A 24,802-nucleotide genomic window follows, 5' to 3' on the forward strand; every position below is an offset into this window, starting at 1 on the left:
GACTTTTATTTCTGTGGTCACCTCATGTACAAATATCAGCAGTAACCACTAGATTCAGCTTTCCCTTTTATCTACATAATGTACAGAGATCTTTATTCAGGGGTTCATTAAAAAGGTCTTCTTTAATAAAGTTACTTTGCCTCTACAGCAATAGTCAGCTGTGGTCACCCTATAATTTGAAGAGAGACCAGCAGGAGTTCCAGAACAAAGAGTTTTGTGAAGCTTACAGAAGTCATAGTGACCAGACCACTAGCTGCTCTCTCTACACAGCTCTGACTGCTCTGTGTATCCATACAGGTTTGTGCCCAAAATTAATCAGTGCCCTATTTACTATATTCTACATAGTGAGCAATGTAGGGAATAGAGTTGGGGACCATTTGGAACATGCTTCACGTTGTATATGATGAAAGTATTTTGAGGTGAGCCCTCCCAGAACCCACTGAATATGTACTGAAGGCTCTGCAGCTTGAAAAAGAGCCTTAACATGAGAGTTTATGAATGGAGCAATTTTCCACCATCTTGTACGGAACAAAACCTAATGCTGTTTGGACTGCGATACTTAAAGACAGGACAAACCTTGCTTGGTTAATACAGAGCCATGGGTTTTAACTGTAGTAGAAATGAATAATGTTTTAAAATAAATCTACTGAAAATGCCACTGAAAAGTTTTTTTGCTTTTCCATTAGGTAAATTTGGTCATTGTCCCAGGAACCAGGTTCTTTTTTAATACATCCACTAGCATGTTTCCAAGCAAGCTGAGTAAGGACTAAAGCATGATGTGTAAACCTTGCAGTGCACTGATTGGCCAGATTGTTAATCTTGACCAAATCAGACATCCAGCACAAATTCACTATCTTAAAATCTTCAAACTAGAGATCAGATTCGTTTTCATTCGACTAATTACACCATGGTCTTAGAAGAGTTTCAAACGGTCTTTGGATCAGTGATGGACACTGCAACAAGGAGGTAACAACTGATCTGTAGGAACTGATGGCTGTGTTAAGACCAAACAACAAAAACAACATCCGAGTACACGATGGGTAAACAATGCTTAACCTTATCGCCGCCATTGTTGGTTAGAGACAGGGTTTTGAGACATCACCTGCTACATTTCAGGGGAGGGGTTGAGGGGAGCTGTGGTAGTGCAAAATGAACCATTGACTTGGAAGCAAACTAAGAGTAGAGTCAAGTAGAGTAGGTTACATGTAGTGGAAAAGCCATTCATTACAAATTTTTTTTCAGTTTGTTTTCATTTTGTGTAATTATCAATATTATTACTAATGGACCACTAATTTGTAGTAGATCAAGTTATGGTTTGTGTTATTCATTCATTCGTTGTCTGTAACTTCTTATCCAGTTCAGGGTCGCGGTGGGGCCGGAGCCTACCCGGAATCACTGGGCGCAAGGCGGGAACACACCCTAAAGGGGGCGCCAGACCTTCGCAGTGTGACAAATACTTACACACATGGACACTTTTGAGTAGCCAATTCACCTACGAATGTGGGAGGAAACCGGAGCACCCAGAGGAAACCCATGCAGAAACGGGGAGAACACACCAAACTCCTCAAAGACAGGAGCGGGACTTGAACCCACAACCTGCAGGTCCCTGGAGCTGTGTGACTGCCACAGTACCTGCTGCACCACCGTGCTGCCTGGTTGGTGTTACTGTAATGCTAAAATAGTCTAAACTGCGCAAAACTATAGAACATTTTTCTCCATAGTTACATTTAACTAAAGGTTTCCCATGGTTACACACTTAAACATCATGCATTGCCATAGGAGGAGCCTAGATTTATGTTAGCTGAAAGATTTTGGTCACCACTGTTTTCAACAATACATTATTCATTCATTATTCATGTCAGAGATGTGTTTCTATATCAGGAAACTGGAAGTGGCAAAACCCAAGTTTCCAAAACCTCTCATTTCTCAGTCACCCAGGAGAACCCTGCGATCATCTCGCTAGGTCTCCCATCTCCGCTCCTTTCCTCTGGCCCTTAGCATATCCCTGCCTAATTTGTAATTCAGATTCCCTGACAGTGCCTCCAGTGATCCAGTGAAGAAGTGACACTCTTAGCCATCCAGGAATTAGACAGTAATGAGGTCAACCACTGGATCTCTCCTGTGTCGCGTTTGTGTGGAGTGTTTGATCTTGCTTTGGCTACAGACGAGACAACTATGACCTTCAGCTTTCTGGTAATGCCTCCCTCACCTTTTCTTCCACTCTTCTCGTCCTCACAGTTCTCCACAGAGAAGACATTAGTAATGTAGACAGTGCCACATCTTTCTGTCTTACTCTAGCTTAATTCTCTGTCACTCTTCCTTTTCCGGCTCATCTCTCAGACCCAGCTCTTGTTGAAAGTCTTCTCTTGGCTAGGGCTAACTCTGGAAGGTGGCATGTTGCCTGCTGGAATGTATCACTAGTTAGAATTGTGAGGCCAAGGGGCAGGCACAGTAGGCGCTGGAGGATCTCACTCTGGGCAAAGAGGAGGTCCATGGCTGTTAAGCTGCTCTGTATTTATTGCTCCTTATTTCTGCTCATTTAAACAGAGACATTAGTGCCCTTTGGTTGTGCCACTGTTCAGTCAGCTTTCTTGGCCTGGCCCACGACTGGACAGTCAACAAAGCACTGGCTGCTATTTTTCCTAGCTCAGCATTAAAGTCTTTTTGGCTCATTACCAGTGATATTTCCAATGTTATATCCAGAACTTGTTAAGAGCCACAGTGGACGTCACCCATTGCAGTAAAAAGAGCATTACAGTCAGATATTGGGACTGTGCCTACAATGAGTCAGTTTAAGAACTAGAAAGCTCACTAATTTTTATGTGTAGTTTCAATGTGAAAAGTTCACAATATGTTCAAGATCCAAAAGCTAACACATTACAGTGCAACCTCATTAAATTATGAGCTCTGAGCCTAATATCTGACTCTGTGGATTATATCCTAGTATGTGTTTACATCCTGGCAACATTTCTGTAAACAGCATCAGTGTTTTAAGGAAGTGTCTTAATGAGACATATAGAATGTCTGAGGAGAGCTGAGAATGGCTAGAATGATGCTGCAAAGATCTGATGTCATGCGTTCTTTTGTATCTGTATCTTATGCATCACCCAAACCTCAATGTCATATTGTCATCATATTGTCACTATCATGATAATAACCCTCTAATGTCCAAGCCATGGTAAGCTATCCACTTCATTCCCCCAAAATATCTGGCCCTGCAATAAAGCCTGTAATTCTGATCCTAAACCTACATTGAAAATATTCACATTACATTATGAAGTCTGTAATTTCAAACTCTCTAGCACTTTGCTGAACAGGTCTTCTGTAACAAAGTTGCAGGAAGCATTCATCAAAGCTCATGGAGCTTATCATACTTCCACTGCTGATGAAAAAACGAGAGCATCCTCACCTCCCTGTTCACACAGCTGCTGGGCTAGAGTGTCCTTGAAGATGATCTGTCCTCGATGTGTGGCTGTAGCTCTAAAACAGAGGGACACACACAGACAGAGGGGTGACCAACATATCAGGCCAAGAACAGAGTCATTACCACAAATGAAGATGAAATCAGTGCAGATGGCTTAATATTCTGGAGGAAACACAGGCATTGGTGGGGCAGTGAGGGGCACACAGGGGAGGCAGGCTGAAGTTGCATTTCTGTTATATGTAAAATTGTGTGGTTTAATTGTGTAAAAAAGTGTGTTTATCTGTTAATCATGAACATAACTGTTAATGCCAACTTTTCCATCAGAACCCGTGACCCCCACAGGACCACCACAGAGCAGGTATGGTTTGGGTGGTGGATCATTCTCAGTGCCTGCAGTGAGACTGACATGGTGGTAGTGTATTAGTGTGTGTTGGGCTGGTACAAGTGGATCAGACACAGCAGTGCTGCTTATCCTATTCAGAAAATTAAATAAAATATACTCCAAAAATACTTTGACTTTTCTGTATGCATGCCAGTATAAGCCAAGTATTCTTAAATATATTTGTGTATATCACTGATAAATACATAAAAAAAAACGAATGAATGTAGTTTAAATTAACTATAATAACACACTTGAATTAACTTACGTTTTTAGTCTTGATTTTTCAGTCATTGTCTTTTAAAGATTCTAGAAAAAAGTCTCATTGTTTATTAAAACTTGGAGGAAGTGCTTAGCTCGGCCGTACACGTCCAGACAAACTTTTTCTGGTGGGTACAGAGTTGGTCTCTGAAACTGCTGAGTCACAGCACTGTCTCTGATGATGACACTAGCAAGAGATTTAAAGTTTCAGTTCTTCCCAGCATACCTGATTTAGGACAGGCTTTAATCTAGACCCTGTATCAACTGTCGCCTGTGAGGACAACACCTAAGAAATATAACTTTACTACCATGATAACTTGCTCAGAATGGGCTCCAGACACCTCACAACTAAGAGGGCAAAATTTATTTGAAGTCATGCAAAACAAACCTGTCTGCAACCACATTTTCATCAAAGAAACAAATGCCCTAAACATCCTACTGGCATCAGGTTTGGATTTTGTGATGAAACTACATTTGATGTGCTTTCTTCTTGACTTACCTTCTGACTTTTATGTGTAGAAAGGTTGTGTAGTACATATCCTCAACAGAGAACAAACTTCTGCAAATTTCAGTGCAAAATTACTGTTTATTTGCTCTTTATTTACTTAAATTTAGGAAATAAAATAAAAGCAAAACTAAAAACTCACCATTTTAAACACTTTTGCAAAATGATATATTAATTAATATATTATTAATGCTAGTCAGTTTGTTTTGTGTAGGAGATGTTTTAAAGCAACACTAGTAGGAGAACAGGGCCTCTATTGTTGCTACTCTGCACTCATCACTGCAGAAACTGCACTATGTATCTTTTCGTAAAGGGTAGGAAACCACCACATTGTCTGAAATGCCTTTGTATGAGGCAGCTTTAATTAAGATTACTACACGGACAGGAATTAGCTCATGCTAATCAACATCTCAAGACCACCCTCCTCCACCCAACTTTACTTAGAGCACCAGTCGGTACAATCATACTGGCATCCACCAGTGAGGGCAGTGTGCATAGCATGGGTTTACTGAAGTTAAAGTCATGGCACAACAGCTACACAGTTTCTACCGATACTTTAATGAAGGTCATATGACGCTGTCTTACTTTCTTAGATGACAAAGAATATGTAGATTCAATTTGTGGAATATTTATGAAATATTTAGTCCATAGTCTGTAGATGGACAAAATAAGGTAAAATGGCTGTTTAAAAGAAAGATGCAGCAGTTATTCAGAGGGTGAGTATCTCAGCTTGTGCAGTAACTAACACAGCTGACCTTCTTTTAATAATTTACTGATAATCTCCCTTTAAAACTTGGTGAACAGCCAAAACACCTGAGTACAAGAACCTGCAGATCAACCGAAGCACAGCAGGTCTGGGTTACTACTTGAATGTGTCAAGGGCATTTCTAGATTCTTTGTTGCACTGGGACGCACACATATCGTATTACCCTCTGTTCACCAGTCAGTTGTAGGGGTATGTATATGCTTCTAGAAAAAACCTGCTGAACACTAAATATTTTGTGATTTAAATTTAAGTGGGGAAGGACTGGCGCCCCCTCCAGGGTGTGTTTCTCCCTTGCGCCCGATGATTCCAGGTAGGCTCTGGACCCACCGTGACCCTGAATTGGATATGTGGTTACAGACAATGAATGAATGAATGAATTTAAGTGGGTGTTACTCTGCCATGGACGAGAAATAAGGAAAAAATCAACACTAAATCATTTTCCATTAATTTGCATTTGTTCTGTTTATGTGCAATTTATTGAATCAAAAAAACAAAACCTTTTGCTGGGTGGTGTTACATACTATTACTCTTATTTTCTGTGGAAAAGGACTATCAGAAAGTTTGCTTTAGTGGTGTAATATGCATTTTATACATTTGGTGTATTATATGGTTATAAGTGGCTATAGCAATAATTAACGTTTTTGTTGCATCGCTGATTTTCCTTTAAATATGTACACGTTACTCTGTGCAATAAAATTAATTATTAAAAAATAAATAAATAAATAAACTCGCTCTGACTGCAAGCATTAGCTGCTGATGCTTTTGAAAAGATGCAGGGGCATTATGGTAAATGTATAGCCTGTAGTGAATTTGCCTGTCATGAATTTGCTATGGTTCTGCTCAACAATTCAGGATAAAATTGACTTTATACCACTGTGATTTTAGAGGGGCAAAGCAACCCCCCTCGAGTGGTGTTCCAGCAAACCTCGGGTGGCTGCAGGAGGTAGTGTTGGAAGGGGGCACTTTCCCTGTGGTCTATGTGGATCCCAATGTCTGGGAGCAGTGACAGGGACACTGTACTGAATAAACAGTGCAATCCTTCAGTTGAGATGTAACACAGAGATCCTCTCCGAGGTCATTAATGACTTCTGGACAGATGTCTAGCTAAATCGGGCCTTGTGGTCATTCCCTCTGTCCTCCTGATCATCCCCAACTTCAATAAACTAGCTCGGTCACTCCCTCTCGTCTCCACTCTTCATAACAGCTAGTGTGTGGACTGCAGGTGGTCTACTTCAGTGGTCTAGAAAAGCACTGCAGAAGTGAAACTATCACTCATTCATCATTCATAAACTTCCCAGATGTTTCATCTGAAGACTCTTATTTAATGTAAGTCTCGTTGGAACCTGACATTGTCCCAAGATGAACTTCTGTGAAATTCAGCCCTCAGTCAGTTTCATTATGAGGTTTGTGTTCACCGTATACTGTGTCATGTTCCATCCATTGATATTAAATGATAATGACACACAGCAGGGTCCCAGATCTCGTGGACATGCTGACTAAATACTATGTGGTCAGGAAAGTGCAGGGGATTTGCCAGTGGGAGGTCAGATGACGTATCAAAAGCCTGAAGCGACTCCTGCCTTTAGTCACTGAGATCCAGAGTCTTTATGTGTGTCAGGGCATTTAGACACACCGCTGTTCTCATGAATAATCAAAGCCGGGATCATGAATAAGTAATAAGATTGTGCAGCGGCAAAAGAGTGTAAGGGGGGGCTGGAAGAAAAACAGCCCTCGTCGCATTCATATTTCAGCTGGGCAAAAACTAATTTGTTTGTGCTGCTCGTGAATAAAATATGATGTATAATATGCAGCAGGAGAAAATGTAGTAACTAAGCACTTCAATATTTAGCAAGTAGCGTCTGCTTATTAACAAGGCCTTTAAGTGTGTATAAAAAGCGGAGGAAATTTGATCTAACACAAGAATGATATGTATTCTAGCTTTGGTTTCTGGAGCTGTCTCAGATGTCTTTTTCAATTATGTTGATATTAATAGATAAATATTAAATGTTCATGTGGCTGTCTATCATTTTGATGTCCATGTGTGTTACAGATGGTCATGGTTTAGTGAGTGGACAATCAAACATATCCAGTGTGCGCCCATATGTCAGTTATTCTTAAAATTTACATAAAAAACTCTCACATTAATTCTTTTTTCTCTGAATAAAAAGCAATTACAGCAACACAAGGTAGTATTTATACCTTAAAATTACAGCCTCAATATAATAGAGCTCCTTTACATACATTCGTTCTTAATAGGATTGCTACAGTTGTCTGATTATTCAAGTGCTCATGTATACAGCATTCTCCAATTTCGGAGAGTAAGGTTTGAGAGTAATCTGATTTCTCAATGCATGTTTACTTATACCTCAATTCCTTTCTGATTTCTCGGCATGCACATGCGCATAGATATAGATACAGAGCGTAGAGTCCTCTCCAACACATATTTTGAAGTTGAAAATTCATTAACTACCAACTAACGTATCCAGCAGCTCATTAAAAAAGCTTGTCTCCCTTTCAGCAACAGTGAAGAGAAGAAGGGCAGCACTGCACATTTTTAGAATGAAAATAGGATTCTTATTCACAGGTAAAATAATGGTTCATATTTACAAAAAGCTGCAGCAGGAAGTTTATGTCACGTCTTTCTGTGATATTATTGGCTGTTGCAAAGCAGAAATCAGATCAACTGATTAAGTGCATGTAAATGCAATAGGTAGAACAGAGCCTCTGTTGTTACTACTCTGGGTTCAGCATTGGAGAAACTGCACTATGTAACTTTCAGATGAGGGTAGGAAACCAACCCTCCATTTTCAGGACAGTGCTGTAAGCGAGTCCAGGAGCAGAAACACCAAATCTTAACTAATGTTAGTTTAAAGGGACAATATGTTTAATCCATGAGCATTATATGTTTCACACACATCAACAGTGAGAGCTGATCGGACAATGGTGCACAAAACAAAACACAGCAGAATGAAATGAAGACTGAAATGGAGCTGAAATAAAAGGAATATAATGTTAAAACCTGGAGGAAAACAGAGGGAAAAAAAAAACGCCCACGCTCAGTAGCACATAGTCTCTGTAACATACAAACACGCACACACACACACACACACACCACATTCAGTCATGTTGCAGGAATACATGCGCAGAGACAGCCTGTCACTCAGAGCGCTCCCAGAAGCTTCGGGAAATGGGTAATTATGTGGCCTTGTGTGATTAGATGTTGCTGTCAACATGTACAGCCCCAGTGGTGCATATCTGACAGATACCCACTAACCAAATAACCTACACTCCAAACTGACAGTGCCCGGGAGCTCACTAGAATCTATCCCACATTCCTCTGCAAACCCAACACATATTTAGAAAAAAACAAAAAAAAAACAAAACAAAACAGTTCATTCCAGTACATATGATTCTGCTCTGCTTCATAAGTCATGTGCAGAGACTTTAGAATGGCCATCTGAGTCTCTCCAATCACAGCGCTGGATCAGCATTTATGTGAGAGCGCAAAGAAGTGCTTAAATAAGCAAAACAGACACAACAAGCGCAGTGAAATAATAACATTGAATGAAAATTAAGAAAACGAGAATGGAGATGAAAGAGAACTAAGCAAAAATGGCTAAAAATCAGAGCTTCTGCTCTTCACTGCTGTGAACTCGGATCGGGGTGAACAGCGAGCGGCTCATTATCATTTAAAGGAACAGGTGCTGAAAGCAGGCGTTCTGAACAGGGCTGTTTAGACAGGGGGAGAACACTGCTGTGGGGCTTGTGGACCTTTGACCAAAGTTCATTAAGAACCAGAATAGTGTTCCACTGTGGAGAAGAGGGAGTATATGTCCCCTATAAAATATGTTTTTACCTTAAAATTAAATGGTTTACACTGTGGGTCCCCACAAGGACGAGAGTTCACCACAGCATGAGTATGTAAACAGGTTTTGGTCCCCACAGTGTGATATATTCTTAGTACACACACACACACACACACACACACACACACACACACACACACACGGCTTCACTCATTTACTCCACCATTCTGTAATCATGATTAATACAAGAAATTACAGCCAGGCCCTGTTTATGCTGCTCATTTTGCAAATTTGGACTTAACCTTTAAAATAACGCCATGTAATTGCCTGATTTATCTTCCATGTTGAGCACCAGATGTGATGCTAAACAACTCATCAGCGAGCCTGCGAGATGAGGTTTAGCCATTTTCTCTTTTCCACTCAGCTAAACAAATTCAGTCTGAACAGTTTTAGTGAAAATGGCTCAGACAAAGTGTGCCTCTGTCCTGTGACTGTGTTCCAGATACGGAGGCGAGCTGCAGTATTCTCTCAGCCAATGAAATTTTAATGAACACAGACCTGAGATCTGGGCTCTTGTCTGAAAATGACCTGTTCATTAGCATGGGGTCAGGAAAATAGTCAATTTAGACAAGGCATGAAAAAAAATGCTTTTAACAGCATTTAAGAGCTATAAACAACAATATTTAGGGCAACAAAGCAGTGAGTACACACAAACATATAAATTTATCTTTGACCACTAGTTTTAGTTCCAAGAAAGAAGTGATCAAAGAAAAACACCCAAATAGTATTGGTCTTGAAAGCAGTTTTGATTCAGTGCTCATTCTGTAATACAGAGCTTGAGACTAAGCATATGCTGCACTGCTGTGAGCTACACCTCTATAAACTCTTTTATTTTCTTTAATGTGTTTGTTTATGATGGGTTTGTATGCTGTCTGGGATTCATTTGATTAGAATTTCAGTAAAAGCTGGGGGACAGGCAAACCCTGACGTCCTCTTCTAATGACAGTGTGGTCAATTGTGTGCCCAGCCAGGCATGGCAGACACTTTTCTTTTATTCATGGCATTGTCACCATCATCAAATTATAAAATGCAGTGAAGAAGTGATGTAAAAAACAATCGACACAATAGGTGAAAACATTAGGCCAGAAGGTTTAACGCGTTTCTCTTATTTTTTGCTAATATATTCAATATATAGCTGGGACAATGTGTATTATATGGCAGTATATAATAAAACTGACAATTTATGTATGTATCCATTTTTAATAATTAACAGTGTATATGAAATGACCTCATAACTAAATATTAAACAGTATATAGTTATAAATAAACAATTTCATCGTCTGAATGTGTGAGTGTGTGTCACCCTGCAAAGGACTGGCGCCCCCTCCAGGGTGTTCTTGCCCTGTGCACTGTGATTCCGGGTAGGCTCCACACCCACCGCGACCCTGAACTGGCTGAGCGGTTACAGACAGTAAATAAATGAAAGAACAAATGAATTTCATCTTCAAATTAAAATGACATTTGTATGCAAATGTTGCTATGCAGTTTATCAGTTTTATATGCCCAAATTAATTTGGGGAGTTTAAGGTATTTGTGGAAAAATAAACCATAAAGTTTTACATGCATACATGATACATGCATGATGATTTTTCACAAGCCAGTCTTCAACTTCTTAAACTGTAAAATGTGCAGAAATGTGTTCTCAGGAGAGAACGTGTATTAAAATATTTTTCAGTTATTGAAAACTATGGACAGCTAAACTTTTTCATGAAGTGTAAATTAAATTCATGCTCATGTTGCACACTTGTCTCCCTCGAGCAGCTGCCGCAAAAATCAAATATGTTAAAAATATTCACAAAATACACAGACAAAATGCAATCTGTGTTTCTCCGGATTTACATGTTATAGGTTTAGATTCAGGTTCAGGTTTTGAAATGTTAGTTTCCATGTTCAGAGATTATTTACAGCGCTACTGCACTGATGAACTGAGCTCCATATTACAGTAACTGTACTGTAGATGTAAAAGGTAGAAATATCCATATTGTATTAAGTAACACTTCAGTCAGTAATGTATTTAACTATTGAATCATTTTTCATAATGTATTTGCAGCATGTTGGTGATGTCACTAATGCCATGGGTTGTATTTTTCCTTTCCAACCAGTACATTTTGTGATCTCATATTTCTGATTCCCCTTTTATGAATGTGTTAATATATATACAAAAAAATATATATAGTTTGGATCCTATCTAGAGCACACTGTTAATGAATAAAAACTACAAGGTGAAACCCATAATATCACAAAGTGCAGGCATCCAGTAAAAACTGTAGAGACTTCACTGAACAGATGGTGGATGGTATTAGTCGTAGCAGTGATTACAGAACAGGCCTCCGTTCCTTTTCAATTAGCCCTAATGAGACAAACGCCTGCGCACTCCCCTCGTCTAATTTCATTCTGTTTTTCCTTTCACGAGTGTGCTGGCTCTGAGATAATGTTTGAAAAAGGTGTGGCCGGTTTAACACAGACATACACACCATTACCCTCTCCTCCGGGAGCGCTCAGAGTGAGAGACCTGTAACTCATCATCAAGGCAATCTTCTCACCCCGTTCAGAAAATAACCTTTCTGATGCTGGAGATAATAGAACGAATCGTTTGCTCAACAAATGATCCTTCTTTATTTGCTTAACAGGTGTGAATCTTACAGTTTTCACATTTATTTTTAAAATGTACATTTGTTATGAAATTATTCTTCTTAAAACGACATTCCCCTACCTTCCCTTCCCCCTCATAGGTCTCCTCCCCCCTTCCCTGCCTCTTCCCTCTGTGCATATGTCTAGTAGGAAGAGGCAGGTGTCAGACTATGCTTTACATTAAATCTCGAATAATCCTAGGCTTCCAAATCATAAGTTGCCAAATTATCATATATCCACCTCTGAATTCATTATCAACCATTGTGCTGTAGAATATTTCACTGAAGGTCAGTCTTATGGCAGAGAGGCTTATTTACATTTTGGGAGTGTCACTCTTCATGGTGTTTGCAGCGTGCTAGCTAGCTAATCATTTAGCTAATCGCTCCTCCTTTATGTCTTTTTCACGTCAACAAAATCATATGAGAGGATTTCAGTTTATTCCTATTTAGGATCAGTATAAAATCAGCTTTAATAGGTTAAACTCATCCTCACTATAAGAGCACTGAGGCAGTGAGGGGGAGTCTCCATTTTGAATGTGTTTTGTGGCATGAGGGGTGACCTGGTGACCCAGTGACCTGTGGAAATCACTGATTTATTTATTGGTGGTGGTGTCTCCTACAGAAATATCGGTATTAACTGTGATATAATTTAATATAACCCCTCCAGATTATGACCTTGGCATGTGCCACATTCCCTGTGGAATTTGGGGATTGGGGACATGACAGTGTGCATTTCTCTTGACATAAATATTAATAAAAAAAAAAAAAAAACATTGTGGAATAGATACTAAGGTTTTATCTAGTTTGTGAAGGGGCATGGGCTTGAAAGCAGACGGACAGGAGACCAGTGCCACATTCTCATGTCACTCCAGTAAATGAGTCAGAAGAAAATAAAATGCGAAACTGGAGAGCTGGATGGAATTACATAAAAAGATTTCTCACCATCCATTTACAACTGTCTGGGAGAAAAAACATGATGGACATTGACTATCTACAGGGGTGGTATAGTGCAGTGAGTACCACCTGACACTGGATAAGTCTAGAGTAAATGTAAATACAGGTTCCACAACAAGGATTCTCATGATTCATAACACTAAATTTGCCTGACCAAATCACTACTTCCCATTGTGCCACTGACCCAATGACAGTTTGATTATTACTAGGAAAAAAGCCCATGTTTCTGTTTGTTGTGATATTATTCCTATAAGGGTCTTTCACACACAAACACACACACACACACAGATACACTTACAGGAAATTCACACAGCCGGTGCCGGGTGGAGGAGCGATCCATACGAAGCTGAGGCTGGTTGTAGGCAGATGACTGACATGAGATGCCACCACACTGCACACAAACTGCGTCCCAAACTGTCGCTCTGACATTACTCCTGAGAGAGAGAGAGAGAGAGAGAGAGAGAGAGAGAGAGAGAGAGAGAGAGAGAGAGAGAGAGAGAGAGAGATTAAAAATCATTAATAATAAGCATGAAAGAGAAGCAGTTGCAGACGTTGAAAAAAATCAACTAACGTGAGCGTCTCCTCTGCTGAAAACCAGAAATACTTGCTTGTAATATTTAAAAATTCCTAACGAGTGTTTGGATTTTTTTATTTAATTATTTCTGTTTAATATTGAGTAAAAGAGTAATTCATTCATTCTTTATTTCACATTTGAGACCAAAGCCAAGAGGAAAAGGCTTGATATTCCGAAGACAAACATATACGAAGACAAGGACATATTTGATGCTCACAAGGAGCAGAACCCAGGGCGGCACTGACCAGTGATCTACCAAGACTAGAAGCAGGTGGGCAAACGTGGACAGCCAGGTCTGAGGCACAGACAGCAGGAGAGATCCAGGCAAAGGACCCCAACATCAGCTACAAGGCCACACCAGGCCAAATGCTTGACAAGGTCAAAAACCAAATCCAAATAAGCCAAAGCTTGTCATGTTTTAATGAGAGTTTCATCTACAGCATGCACCGAACACTTATGAAGTACTCGTCAATGTCAGTCCCCTATCCAGGACCAGACCTGTGTTTCTTGACAACCTGAGAACTGTTGAGCCTGAGTACCTCTACCACTTAAGAATCTTCTTTGTTCTAAGATGCTTTTGGGAAAACCAGCCCAGTGCTTCTTCTTCACTAAACCTTGTATTTCAAACCCTGCACACGGACACACTTCGGATTCCCTCATTGTTACTATCAGTGTTTCTTTATAATAACTATTTTTCTTGATTTTTAATGTTTGTTCTAATTTGGCTCATGCTCCTGAACATAAAAGTGAGTGAGAGATTCCCTCCATATCTTTAATGAATGGGTATAAAATGAGCATCCAAAAACATGGAGGGTAGGTGAACTGGCTTCTCTAATACATGTCCTGGTGTGTGAGTGAATGAGTGTGTATGTGAATGAATGTCTGTTTGTGTGAGTGAATGTGTGTGTGCCCAGATATGGATTGGCGCTCTGTCCTGGGTGAAATCCTAGTGCCTGATGCAGTCCTCCAGGTGGACGCTCGTTCCTGGTCGAGAGTACACTGTGCGCGTTTGGCTGCTGCCAAACTCCTTGCTACTCCTTGGGTGTCTTGAAAGGCGCTATATAAGTGTAAAGATAGATAGATAGATCCACCTCAGTCTCAGTTTATGCAGCAAAGATGGGTCATGGCACACAGTTTTGGGCCAAGATTGAGTTTAGGTCTTTCACTGTTCGTTGAATCCCAGGTTCAGTGTAAGGCTGGAAACCACTGAGGGTCTGGGACCCTCAAGACCTCAGCATCATTTTGAATAAACAAGAAGAAATAAAAGATTAATCATTTAAATTTAATTAGTCTACTTTAGAAATATTTAATTGGAACTGTTTCAGTGAGTTGATTAACTGAATTAGAAGGTAAAACTGATTTAATATATTAAGCCATTAATTTGAACCACCAAAACTTCATGAATTTTGTGGAGAATGGGACAAAGAGAGATAATATACACTTAGAGAAACTGATCACAATTGTGTTTTCTGTAAGGTTATATAATTCGATTATACCTTTGTGTGCTTCCACATGTAACTTACTGATAAACAGATCCCTGACCAAAAACGAATCCAGCCAAAGGCGCAGCAAACTCAAAGAGGCCTGTAAAGTGATGATCCAGGCCTGAATTCAGGGTGTGCTTACAATGCTGTCACATTCTCTAGCTGTTTATGGTAAAAAGGTGCCAGGGTATGAATGAATGTGTATAGAAGTTACAATTCTAGAGTAAATTGCAGTTGGATGACACTATTGCATCAGTAAATGGGAGAGGAGTTTACGTGGAAAAAATCAGAGAACTGTCAAGGGGCACGATGTTAATATGTGGAAGAGAGAGAGAGAGAGAGAGAGAGAGAGAGAGAGAGAGAGAGAGAGAGAGAGAAAAAGAGAGAGAGACTCTTTAGGTTGAGAAAGGATGAAAAGATGTAGAAATGCACTCGAGGACACAGCAGCCAAATGACGACAGCCGACTCTTATTCCCACTGCAGTCGTGGAACACACTCTAGGCATTTTTCCAGCTCCCCATGAAATGCAAATAACTAACTTCTGCTTTCATGTCTAAGATTGAAAAATAATTCTAACATTCACTGCCATTAAAATCTCTAGTCGTCCAAAGTGCTATGAAAGTCAATACAAATACAATGCATGTGTGAGAAAGGGTTGGAAGAAAGCAGAAATGTACATACATCAAGGAAATCTCAGTTCATTTATGGTGGTCATGTTTTTAAATGTTGGCAGTCAGACATGGCAGAAAAAAATTAGACACTCCTGCTGGCTCAACAAACTTCATATTGTTGCTGTCCAATGAAAAATATGCATCTCTAAAATTGTAATTTTACAGAAGGAAAAAGGCTTCTTAACTTTCAATGAAAGTCAATGTAAGAAGCTTTTATTTTCTGTAAGTTTGGAGCATTTCTATTGGTACATTCATGATGTCATGTTCACACAATGTGAAGTGTTTTATTTATGTTCCTGTAGGAGCCAAATTCTTCCTAATAATATTCAGCATTTTAATTAGATTCCCGCTCCGGGTGACTGTCTGTGAGGAGTTGGTGTGTTCTCCCTGTGTCCGCTTGGGTTTCCTCCCACAGTCTTAAAACACACATTGGTAGGTGGATTGGCGACTCAAAAGTGTGTGTGAGTGAATGTGTGAGGGAATGTGTGTGTCACCCTGTGAAGGACTGGCGCCCCCTCCAGGGTGTATTCCCACCTTGCGTTCAATGATTCCAGGTAGGCTCTGGACACAATGCGACGCTGAACTGGATAAGGGTTACAAATAATGAATGAATGAATGAATGAATGAACATTATTTAAAACTGCATTTTTGGATATTTGGACAACAGTATGTTTATTTTCAATCGTGGAAACACAGGTGATAAATGTCATGTGTTATTCATGTAGGTAGAGGTGATTCATGTAGGGGCAGTACTTACTGCACATGTACAAAGTTTTGATTTGAAGAATTGTGGACATAAATGTACATTCACTAACTGGTGAAGTTCTTTACGTTGGACTATGTGGTTTTGCACCTAAAGTAGAGTTTATAAAATGAATAATTTTAACAAAGATTTGGATGGTTTTTGGTGGATAACTACCAGAATGGAACACGTGTCAGTTATACGGCTTTCGGTTTATGAAACCCTAAACAGTTCCTGTTTCTGTGTAATTTCTTGCCGTGTTTAATTAGGATGTTTTGCTTCTTGCGTGATAGTTTTCATTCGAGTAAAGGAATATCAATATCATTTTCTCAAAATTTAAAAAGGTACATAATTATTGAACTGTTTAATTAAACTCAGTGAGTGTGTGAGTGAATGTGTGAGTGAATGGGTGAGTGTGTGTCGCCCTGTGAAGAACTGGCGCCCCCTCCAGTGTGTGTTCCTGCCTTGAACCCAGTGATTCCGAGTAGGCTCCGGACCCACCGCGACCCTGAACTGAATTAATTAAACACAGATATCCCAATTTCTTAGAAAGGAAACTAAAATGTTCAACGTTTCCTGATGGGAAACATTTCCAACTTAATCTTTTCCGAAAAACGGTGCAGTTTTTGAGACTGAACATTAATTCGCACACAGCTTTCTAACAGTATAATAAAAGCCACATAGCATCAAAGTCTTTCCCAGAGCGACATGGAATACAGATTAGCGTACGTCATCTGTTAATGATTAAATGACCAGTCAAATATGTCATTTCTGTTCTCTAATGACCATCTCTATATTTTCTTGCTTGTGTCTCCACTGTAAAGAGGGTCATGTTGGTGCTGACTGTTGGATTTACCTCTCGATATTACGACCAGTCTCAGTAAAGCACCCCATGATTTTAAAATAATCTCTTCCCTTTTCAGATGCAGATTGAAAACTTCAGAGCTGTCAGCCATGATTAATTGCAGTCAAAAATGACCCACTAACTCCCACGGTAGCGCTGGGCCTGGCTGGCCCACCCGCATGTCGGCTCAAATAATGCTCGCTCACCCACTCTCACACACATCATATGGGGGCTGTGAAAGGGTGGGATGCGGGAGGGTCATAGGTGGAGACCTCCATGAATGTCAGAGCGGAAACCGCCCCTCTTCAGGGCCACATCTTTTATATTAGTGAATGTCTCTGAGGTGGTGCTTTGTGTTGATTAATGTTCCGATGCCGTGCCGTGAGTGTGTGCATGTGTAGATCGGAACATGTTGGATTTATTAAGCTTGGCTCAGGCCGTGTCAGTTCAGAGTGATAGATATAACCATTCATTTAATAAAGTATTTAAAGTGTGTGTCTTACTTCAGGTAATATGAATTAATAGGCATGAGCATCTCCTCATATCTTCACATTCCCATTCATCTTTATCAACCCTTAATTCTATGGCTATCTGTAAGTTTTCATGTTTTAAATTGTTATTTTCTCCTGCGCGGTTTGTACAGAATCCTTTAAAGTCCGTGGTTTTGCATGGTTTAGCCTTTTCTCCACTCCGCTTGTTCTTGATAACAAGTTAATTGTATTTGTTTTATCACGATAATGAATTATTTATCTAAAAATCTTGACATAACAAGCATTATCATGACAAAATGCTGTACAACAATATGCAAAGCCTTAGCATTTTAGAGTTTGTGTAAATTTGAAATTTCCACTGCACACAAAACCAGGCTGAAGCAGGAAAAGAGATGGAGGGAAAGAGATGAGAGAGCAGATGGGGTCTGGATGGCACTAACTGGCACGTGTTTTCCAGACCCTCATCCCCATTCTCCTCACTGCTGCTCATTATAATGGAGAGTTGAGGAGAAAAAATTCTAACACATGCCTAGGCCAATCAGCCACAGTATCGCTTGGAATAGTTGCCATTATGTAAATGCAAAATTTATGTCCCACTACTGCTCCATATCTATTCAGATATTCAGATGTAGGCTCTGTGCTGTTTCCACTCTTGGTTTACTATGAACTGGCAGCTGTGGTGCAGTTTGCTGACACACGCAGCAGGCAGGGGTTCACCAACCTTGCAAGGTGCATCTAATTGTTTGTCAGTGTTGCTCAAAAAAAAAGCAGCATGCCACAATAACACTCCCTAATGGAGCAAGTTCCTAAATGTGAGTGAGTATTTAGGAAATACTGCCCCTTGTGGAGTAGTTTTTAAACATGAGTGAGTATGTGAAAATAGTGCCACTTTCTGGTGCAGTTCCTAAACCTAAGTGAGTTTTTGAAAAATTACCCGTTGTGCAGCATTTGATAAATGTGAGTATATACTTGAGTGAGTTACAAGCCAATTCCATTACATGTTCCACTTCTAAAAAGCTAGTGTTTACAACTGTTTACAACCAGTTACACACCAAGAAACACATGCTGCACTTTCTGGAGACCGAAATCTGTTAACAGACTCATTGTGGGGACTTGTCTTCCTTATGGGGACAAAAATCATGTCACCATAACATAAGTCATCACATTTTAAGCTGAATTTGTGTTAATGTTAGTGCAATGTTTGGGTAAGACTTGGTGATTAAATAGTAGTTGATTGGTGTTAGGGTATGTCTCCATGAAATGAAAGGAAGTCTATGTAATGTCCTCTGAAACCTTGGAGACAAGACTGTGTGTGTGTGTGTGTGTGAGCATGCATCAAGCCTTCAGTCTCTGCCATCATAATGCCTTTCCTTCATACATCATACTGCCACCATAATGAAAAGGTGGGACATAAATATTTATTAGCGAACCTACAGTATGTAAATTAGAGCCAGTGAGAGTGCCTTGTTTTGGATACTTGGGCTGGCCTCTTCATAATGAAAAACCAAACTGGAGATTGATGAAAGCATATCTTTAACCCGCCAAGTCTTTGTTCCCCTGTGCCCCTGCATGGCCTCCCATAGGAACACAGTGTGGAGACTGTAGCAGTGCTCAACGAAGCCAAACAGAGCTTTAGAGATCCGTCGTTGTTCTGGACGCCTGAGAAACTGCCTCTTGAGGTCAGCGGAGTGCTGGACTGTGGGGTTCCAGAGGCTCCTCCACTTCATGGCAGCACTGTTCTACAATATCACTGGGCCATGTCACAAGCTGCCAATCACTGGAGCCTGGCATTGCCATGAGAAGGGGAGGGGTGATCTCGGTGTTGCCAGGAGGAAGCTGAGGCTAGCGTTTTTGGTGCAGGCTGCCAGGGGAGGAGGGGGCAGCTAGACACTGTGGGAACTTAAGTGTTTTCTGCTTGCATGAGCTAAACTAAAAACTACACTACTGGCAAGAGAAAGCGATATTGTGCAGGCGCAGGTTTTTAAACTAAAGCTACAAACAGTTTAAATGTAGCCTCAAATGCACAACATTGGCCTGAAGTTCCCTAAAGGTACCCTGCATTTATACTGGGAGTATGAAATAAAAGCAACACAAAAATCTACATTTAAAAAAGAATAATATACTCTAAATATAAATTCCCTAATTAAATATACTGATATGTACCCTCGAGGGTACTGCCACAATAAGAGTGATAGGTACCACCACAGTTTCAGTTCTGAGAGTGGACCTGCAGAAAAGGAAGGCTGTATGTAATCATTAGGATTAAAAAATTATGAATATTTACTACAATATTTAATATAAACCTGTTAATATTTACTTTCAAAATTTCACTTAATAATTTCTTACACGTATGAACTAGAAAATGTCACCTCTGTGCGAACACAATCAGTCTGTAGATATGTTTGCAGATGTCTACTAAAGCATTAAGATCAATACAGCAACACCATCAAAATCCACACTATATACTCACCTCACTAACCTTTTTCAGATTGTATATTTTTTTATTGTTGATATAATTGTATATCAATTCAGTACATAAACAGTCATTTTATTTTAAAGTACAGTGGAATGTCAAACAATTTGGTTCTCAAAGTTTGTCTTGTTGACCACACATTTGTAAGAACATGCCCAGCTTGAATCAAACGGTAATTCCCAGTCACAGTCTATTCCACCACCTCAAGAAAACCAGACATTTGCTACCTGTTTGAATGAGAATAAGAAGAGGTCAAATAAAGAAAAGAAGAAGAAAAAGGCGTAGAAGAAGAAAAGGGGTAAAAAAGAAGGAGAAGAAGAAGAAAAAAAAGAAGAAATAGCAGCAGTAGTAAAAGTACAGGAGAAAACATACTTAAAGCTTAAGTGAAAGTCACAGTGCCCCGGTGCTCTGGTTTGAGTACCGGCTGAACTGGAGTACTGCTCGCCCACAGCAGAGCCCTCCTGGGAAGCGTCAGCACTAATTTGATTTTTAATTTGACGTGACTCCATGGCTAATTGTAGGAACCCTGGATTAATTAATCTGATTTGACTTGTGCTAATTTCTGACAACCACAGACCAGCACTCCCAGTGGAGCTGGGCAAACAAACAGAGGGAAGGCCTTGCTGTGGAAGTGTCCCAGTGACATGCACTTCTCAGCAGATACAGAATCATAGAGACAGGGGAGACAGAGGCAGGCCTAAGGTGGGTGGGTCCACGTCTGTGTTTCCAGCAAATACATAGACACACATCCCCTGGAATGAGGCCGACCTGGTTGTGACAGTGTTACGCCAAGGGGCACCAAAACATAATTATCAAAGCAGCAGCTGGAGTTATTCCAAAGAGTGCCACATGTCACCTAGTACACAGAGTGTATGTTTCACCAGCCCATTTAGACAGGGTTCACAAATGGTGCTTTTCCACTGCATGGTCCTTATTCTACTCTGCTTTTCCATAAGGTAAATTTGGTCCTGGGTTCTTTTTAGTCCTTGCTCTCTTGTGATTCCAAGCGAGGCAAGTAGGGACTAAACTGTGACATGTAAACCTTGCAGAGTGCTGATGTCCAGCACAAACTCTCCATCTGTAAAATCTCCAGCTACAGCAGACTTCACATTTGTTTTTATCTGACTCACAATGGCAGCTTGTAAAATTATGTCGTGGTTTTTGAAGAGGTTCAAATGCTTCTTGGATCGGTGGCCGACAAATAATCCAGCGTGAGGTGGATATTGCAACAAAACAAACTCTACTGATCTGTCTGAACTGATGACAGAGCTGTGTTCAGTCCCAAATGAAAACACACTAATAAACAATGAGTAAACATTGCTTAACACCACCATTGTTGTGGTTTCCAAAGCCATGTTCCTATTAGAAATAGGGATTTGAGACGACACCGGCTACATTTTGAGGGTGAGCTGTGGTAGAGGAAAACTAATCAGGGACTAGAACCACAAAGGGAGTTGAGTTCAGTAATAAAGTGTAATCCCTTTCTCTTACCTTCCATAAACAGGCTTGTGGAAATGTTCATTCCAGTTGGTTGCACCTTTCAGAACTGGCATATTTGGGACCTAGATCTGAAAAAGCAAAACCCAAAGGTACTGCTCTTTCCACTGAGTCCTGTACATCTGCGGAAAGTGCATTCAGACCCCATTTCTACAACAGACAGTGTTTTCTTCCCTCTGAGGAACATAAAAAATTGAATACAAATGCAAAGTGCAATGGGGAAGTTGTGTATTTTGCAATGACAAAAGATTTAAAGACCTGACCAGAGGCCAGAAGATCCAGACCCTGAGACAATGAATTTTTCAGGTTCTGTGTTCACAGTTCTGGTGTTCTATAATCAAAACTCTGTACTCAACAAAGCATTGACAATGAAACAGCTAAGGGTTGTGCAGAAACTGAGCATGAATAAAAATGCTGTGTTCCATTTTAACTCGCATATAGGAATTTCCATATTCCAAATAGGAAAATTCAACTGGCACAATCTCACAAGTCAGATTTCCTACTTGGAAAGTTGGGCGAGCCTCATCAACCCCAATTTCGGAATCCAAGATGGCTGCCTACATATCAACAGTGTGTAATAGCAATATTATCATACAGTTTATTAGCACTTCTACCTGTGTGTGTCTCATTAAATCAGTCAGACACACAACACTGTCCAACTGCGGAATGTGGATGTGTTTCCATGGTGCTGGGAGGGATACGGGGAAAAAAATCACAAAATGTGCTGTTATCAACATGTATTGCTAATGGTGCTAACTAAAAACAAGCTATCAAAGAAAACCAAGGGCACAGGGTTTTCTAAATGTTTAACTGGAACAAGGCCAGCTCAAGTGTGACGTTATTTCTAGCTCTGACACCTAATTTATCCAACGAGGCAAATGTAAACTAGCAAAAAAGCAAGCCTCAGAAAAGTTAAGCTAATATTAATGTGCAATCCAGTGCTCATGTGATTTTCCTTTGGAGTTGTAGCTTGTACACTTCGCAGTGGAGGGTGATGCTAGCAGCCCACACAGTTCTCCAGCAGCCTTTAGTATTTATACCAGTATTTTATCTACACATGCTGATCTTCATCCACAGTACACACACTGCATTCAGGTCACATATGCGCAGTTGCAGCCTACGCTTCAACAGCAGAGTAGCCGACAGAGATACACTTCTTCTTTCTCAGTCTTAGTTTTCTCTCTCTCTCTCTTTCTCTCTCTCTCTCTCTCACAGGAAGGCACACACACACAATTTTTATTTTACCAAATTTTGTATTTGCTATTAGTGTCTGTTCGCCAACACTGGACAAAAAAAAATCCTCTGTAATACAGAAGAACATGTGCTGAACATCGCAGTGGGAATTCAGGGAGGAGAAAAGCTCCATCTAGATAAGTGCCACACAGTCTGACCTAATAACTCAACTTCCCCCAGAATCCTGTGGGTTCCGCCCTGCAAAATGCCCACCAGCGAGAAGGCACCGGGACACAGTGGAGGGATGCTGGTACAAGGTGAGAAAGGAAACAGAGGAAAAGACGTCAGAAGGAGAAAGAAGAACGAGTGAGAGGTGGTGAAATGGAGGAGGGAGTAGAGGACAGATGGAGGAGAAACTGTGATAACACAGTATAATTCATTATGCATGTGTGTGTGTGTTGGTGTGTGTATATATGTGTGTATCAGTGCCTGCAAATGTATACATATTAGTATGGCATTCATAGGTTCATATATGCACTTGAGTTTTTTGTGTGTGTTTGTGTGAAAGAGAGAGAGAGAGAGAGAGAGAGAGAGAAAGAGAGAGAGAGAGAGAGAGAGAGAGAGAGAGAGAGAGAGAGAGAGAGAGAGAGAGAGAGAGAGAGCGAGAGCATGCTGTGCTCTAATATCAGTGGACTCAGAGAATAGACAAATGTTAAGCCACCTGTTAGCATCTCAAAGCATTGTGGGATTGAGACAGAAGCTCAATCTGGGCATTGAACAGCGTGCCAAGATGAGTGTGATATTCAGTGAGACATGGGTGAGTGACAGAAGCATGAGGAAGAGTCACTCAACCTCATTCTGTATGAAATGAAGCACAGTGTTGAAGTAATAGGATATAATAGAAAGGAACTGTGCTTGGTGATGAAAACTGGGGGTTTTGGAGGTCATGGCTATTTTCCAAGTGCTATTTTTGCTTCTTTATTGCAGAACTAGAATAAATTATTGATGTGGTTTGTGGTAACCAACTGTGCAACTATGAACTGGTCCAAAAGCATGTGGGACGTGAACAGAAAATTTTTTATTGATAAATTCATGCAGGATTCAGGAACGCTCAAGCTGGGTCTAAAGCATGCCCACAACATTCATAAATTACCCAATCACAGACCATGCAGTAACCGGAGTTGGATTCAACATCTGTGGGAGGGCAAGAATCAGTATGAAACCTTGAAAAAAAAACATATGAAATATTCCCTTGTTAAGTGCATGTGTATGGTAATGTGTGGATCTGGAACCCACCAACCCACACACTGTGAAACCATCCACGTGAGGTTTCTGTGCACTGCCTAGGTATGTGTCCAATCACAGCACTTTACCCATGTTAATGTGAGAGCGCAAAGAAATGCAGTGAGATAGCACTGAGCACTGAGTAAAAGCAGAAAAAAACGACATTGTAGAAGAAAGAGAAATGAACAAAAACGGCTAAAAACCAGAGCTTCTGCTCCTCGCTCTTAACTAATGCGCACTTGGGATAAACATTGAGCAGCTCATTATCATTTAAAGGAACTGCCGCTGAAAGTGGCCATTCTGTACAGGGCTGTTTAGAAGGGTTGTGGGGTTTTGAGGATCCAGAATTATGTTCCTTTGTGGAGAACAGGGAGAATATAGAGACTGGAGGTTCTGGTTGAGTAGTGAGACATTAGACAATGAAGGACATGTACGGTGGGGGGCTGGGACAATGCAATGTAATATGCTTATAAGCATAAATGTACAATATGTACAGGTTAAAAAAAAGCAGAAATATGGCGGAAAATTTAGACAATTTCTATTTCAGAAGAATACAGAGCTCTATTTCACTAAACCACTGTCAGTTCTATAGACTGAAGATCCCAAAGCTGTACTGTGTGTATGTGTATGTGTGTGTGTGTGTGTGTGTGTGTGTGTGTGTGTGTGTGTGTGTAGGGATTGGAGGTGGGGGGAATGTTCAGTGCAGAACAATTGGCTACTTGACGTGCAAATATATTCGATTTCAATCCTTTGTCCATTTTAATGACACGACTGGGACAGATTT

General features: G+C 40.4%; 1 protein-coding gene across 2 annotated transcripts in view; it reads right to left on the reverse strand.

Moving 5' to 3' along the window:
• The window catches only part of reln (reelin), a 103,573-nt gene that overhangs the window by 49,239 nt on the left and 29,532 nt on the right, over positions 1-24,802 (reverse strand). For both annotated transcript variants that reach the window (XM_066684709.1, XM_066684710.1), the window contains exons 3-4: positions 13,084-13,219; positions 3,410-3,480 (exon numbers count right to left, since the gene is read on the reverse strand). In XM_066684709.1, coding sequence (XP_066540806.1) covers positions 3,410-3,480; positions 13,084-13,219 — 207 coding nt within the window. The remainder of the gene's footprint in view (positions 1-3,409; positions 3,481-13,083; positions 13,220-24,802) is intronic.

The sequence above is a fragment of the Hoplias malabaricus genome, chromosome 11, assembly GCF_029633855.1.
Source record: "Hoplias malabaricus isolate fHopMal1 chromosome 11, fHopMal1.hap1, whole genome shotgun sequence".
Taxonomy (NCBI): Eukaryota; Metazoa; Chordata; class Actinopteri; order Characiformes; family Erythrinidae; genus Hoplias; species Hoplias malabaricus.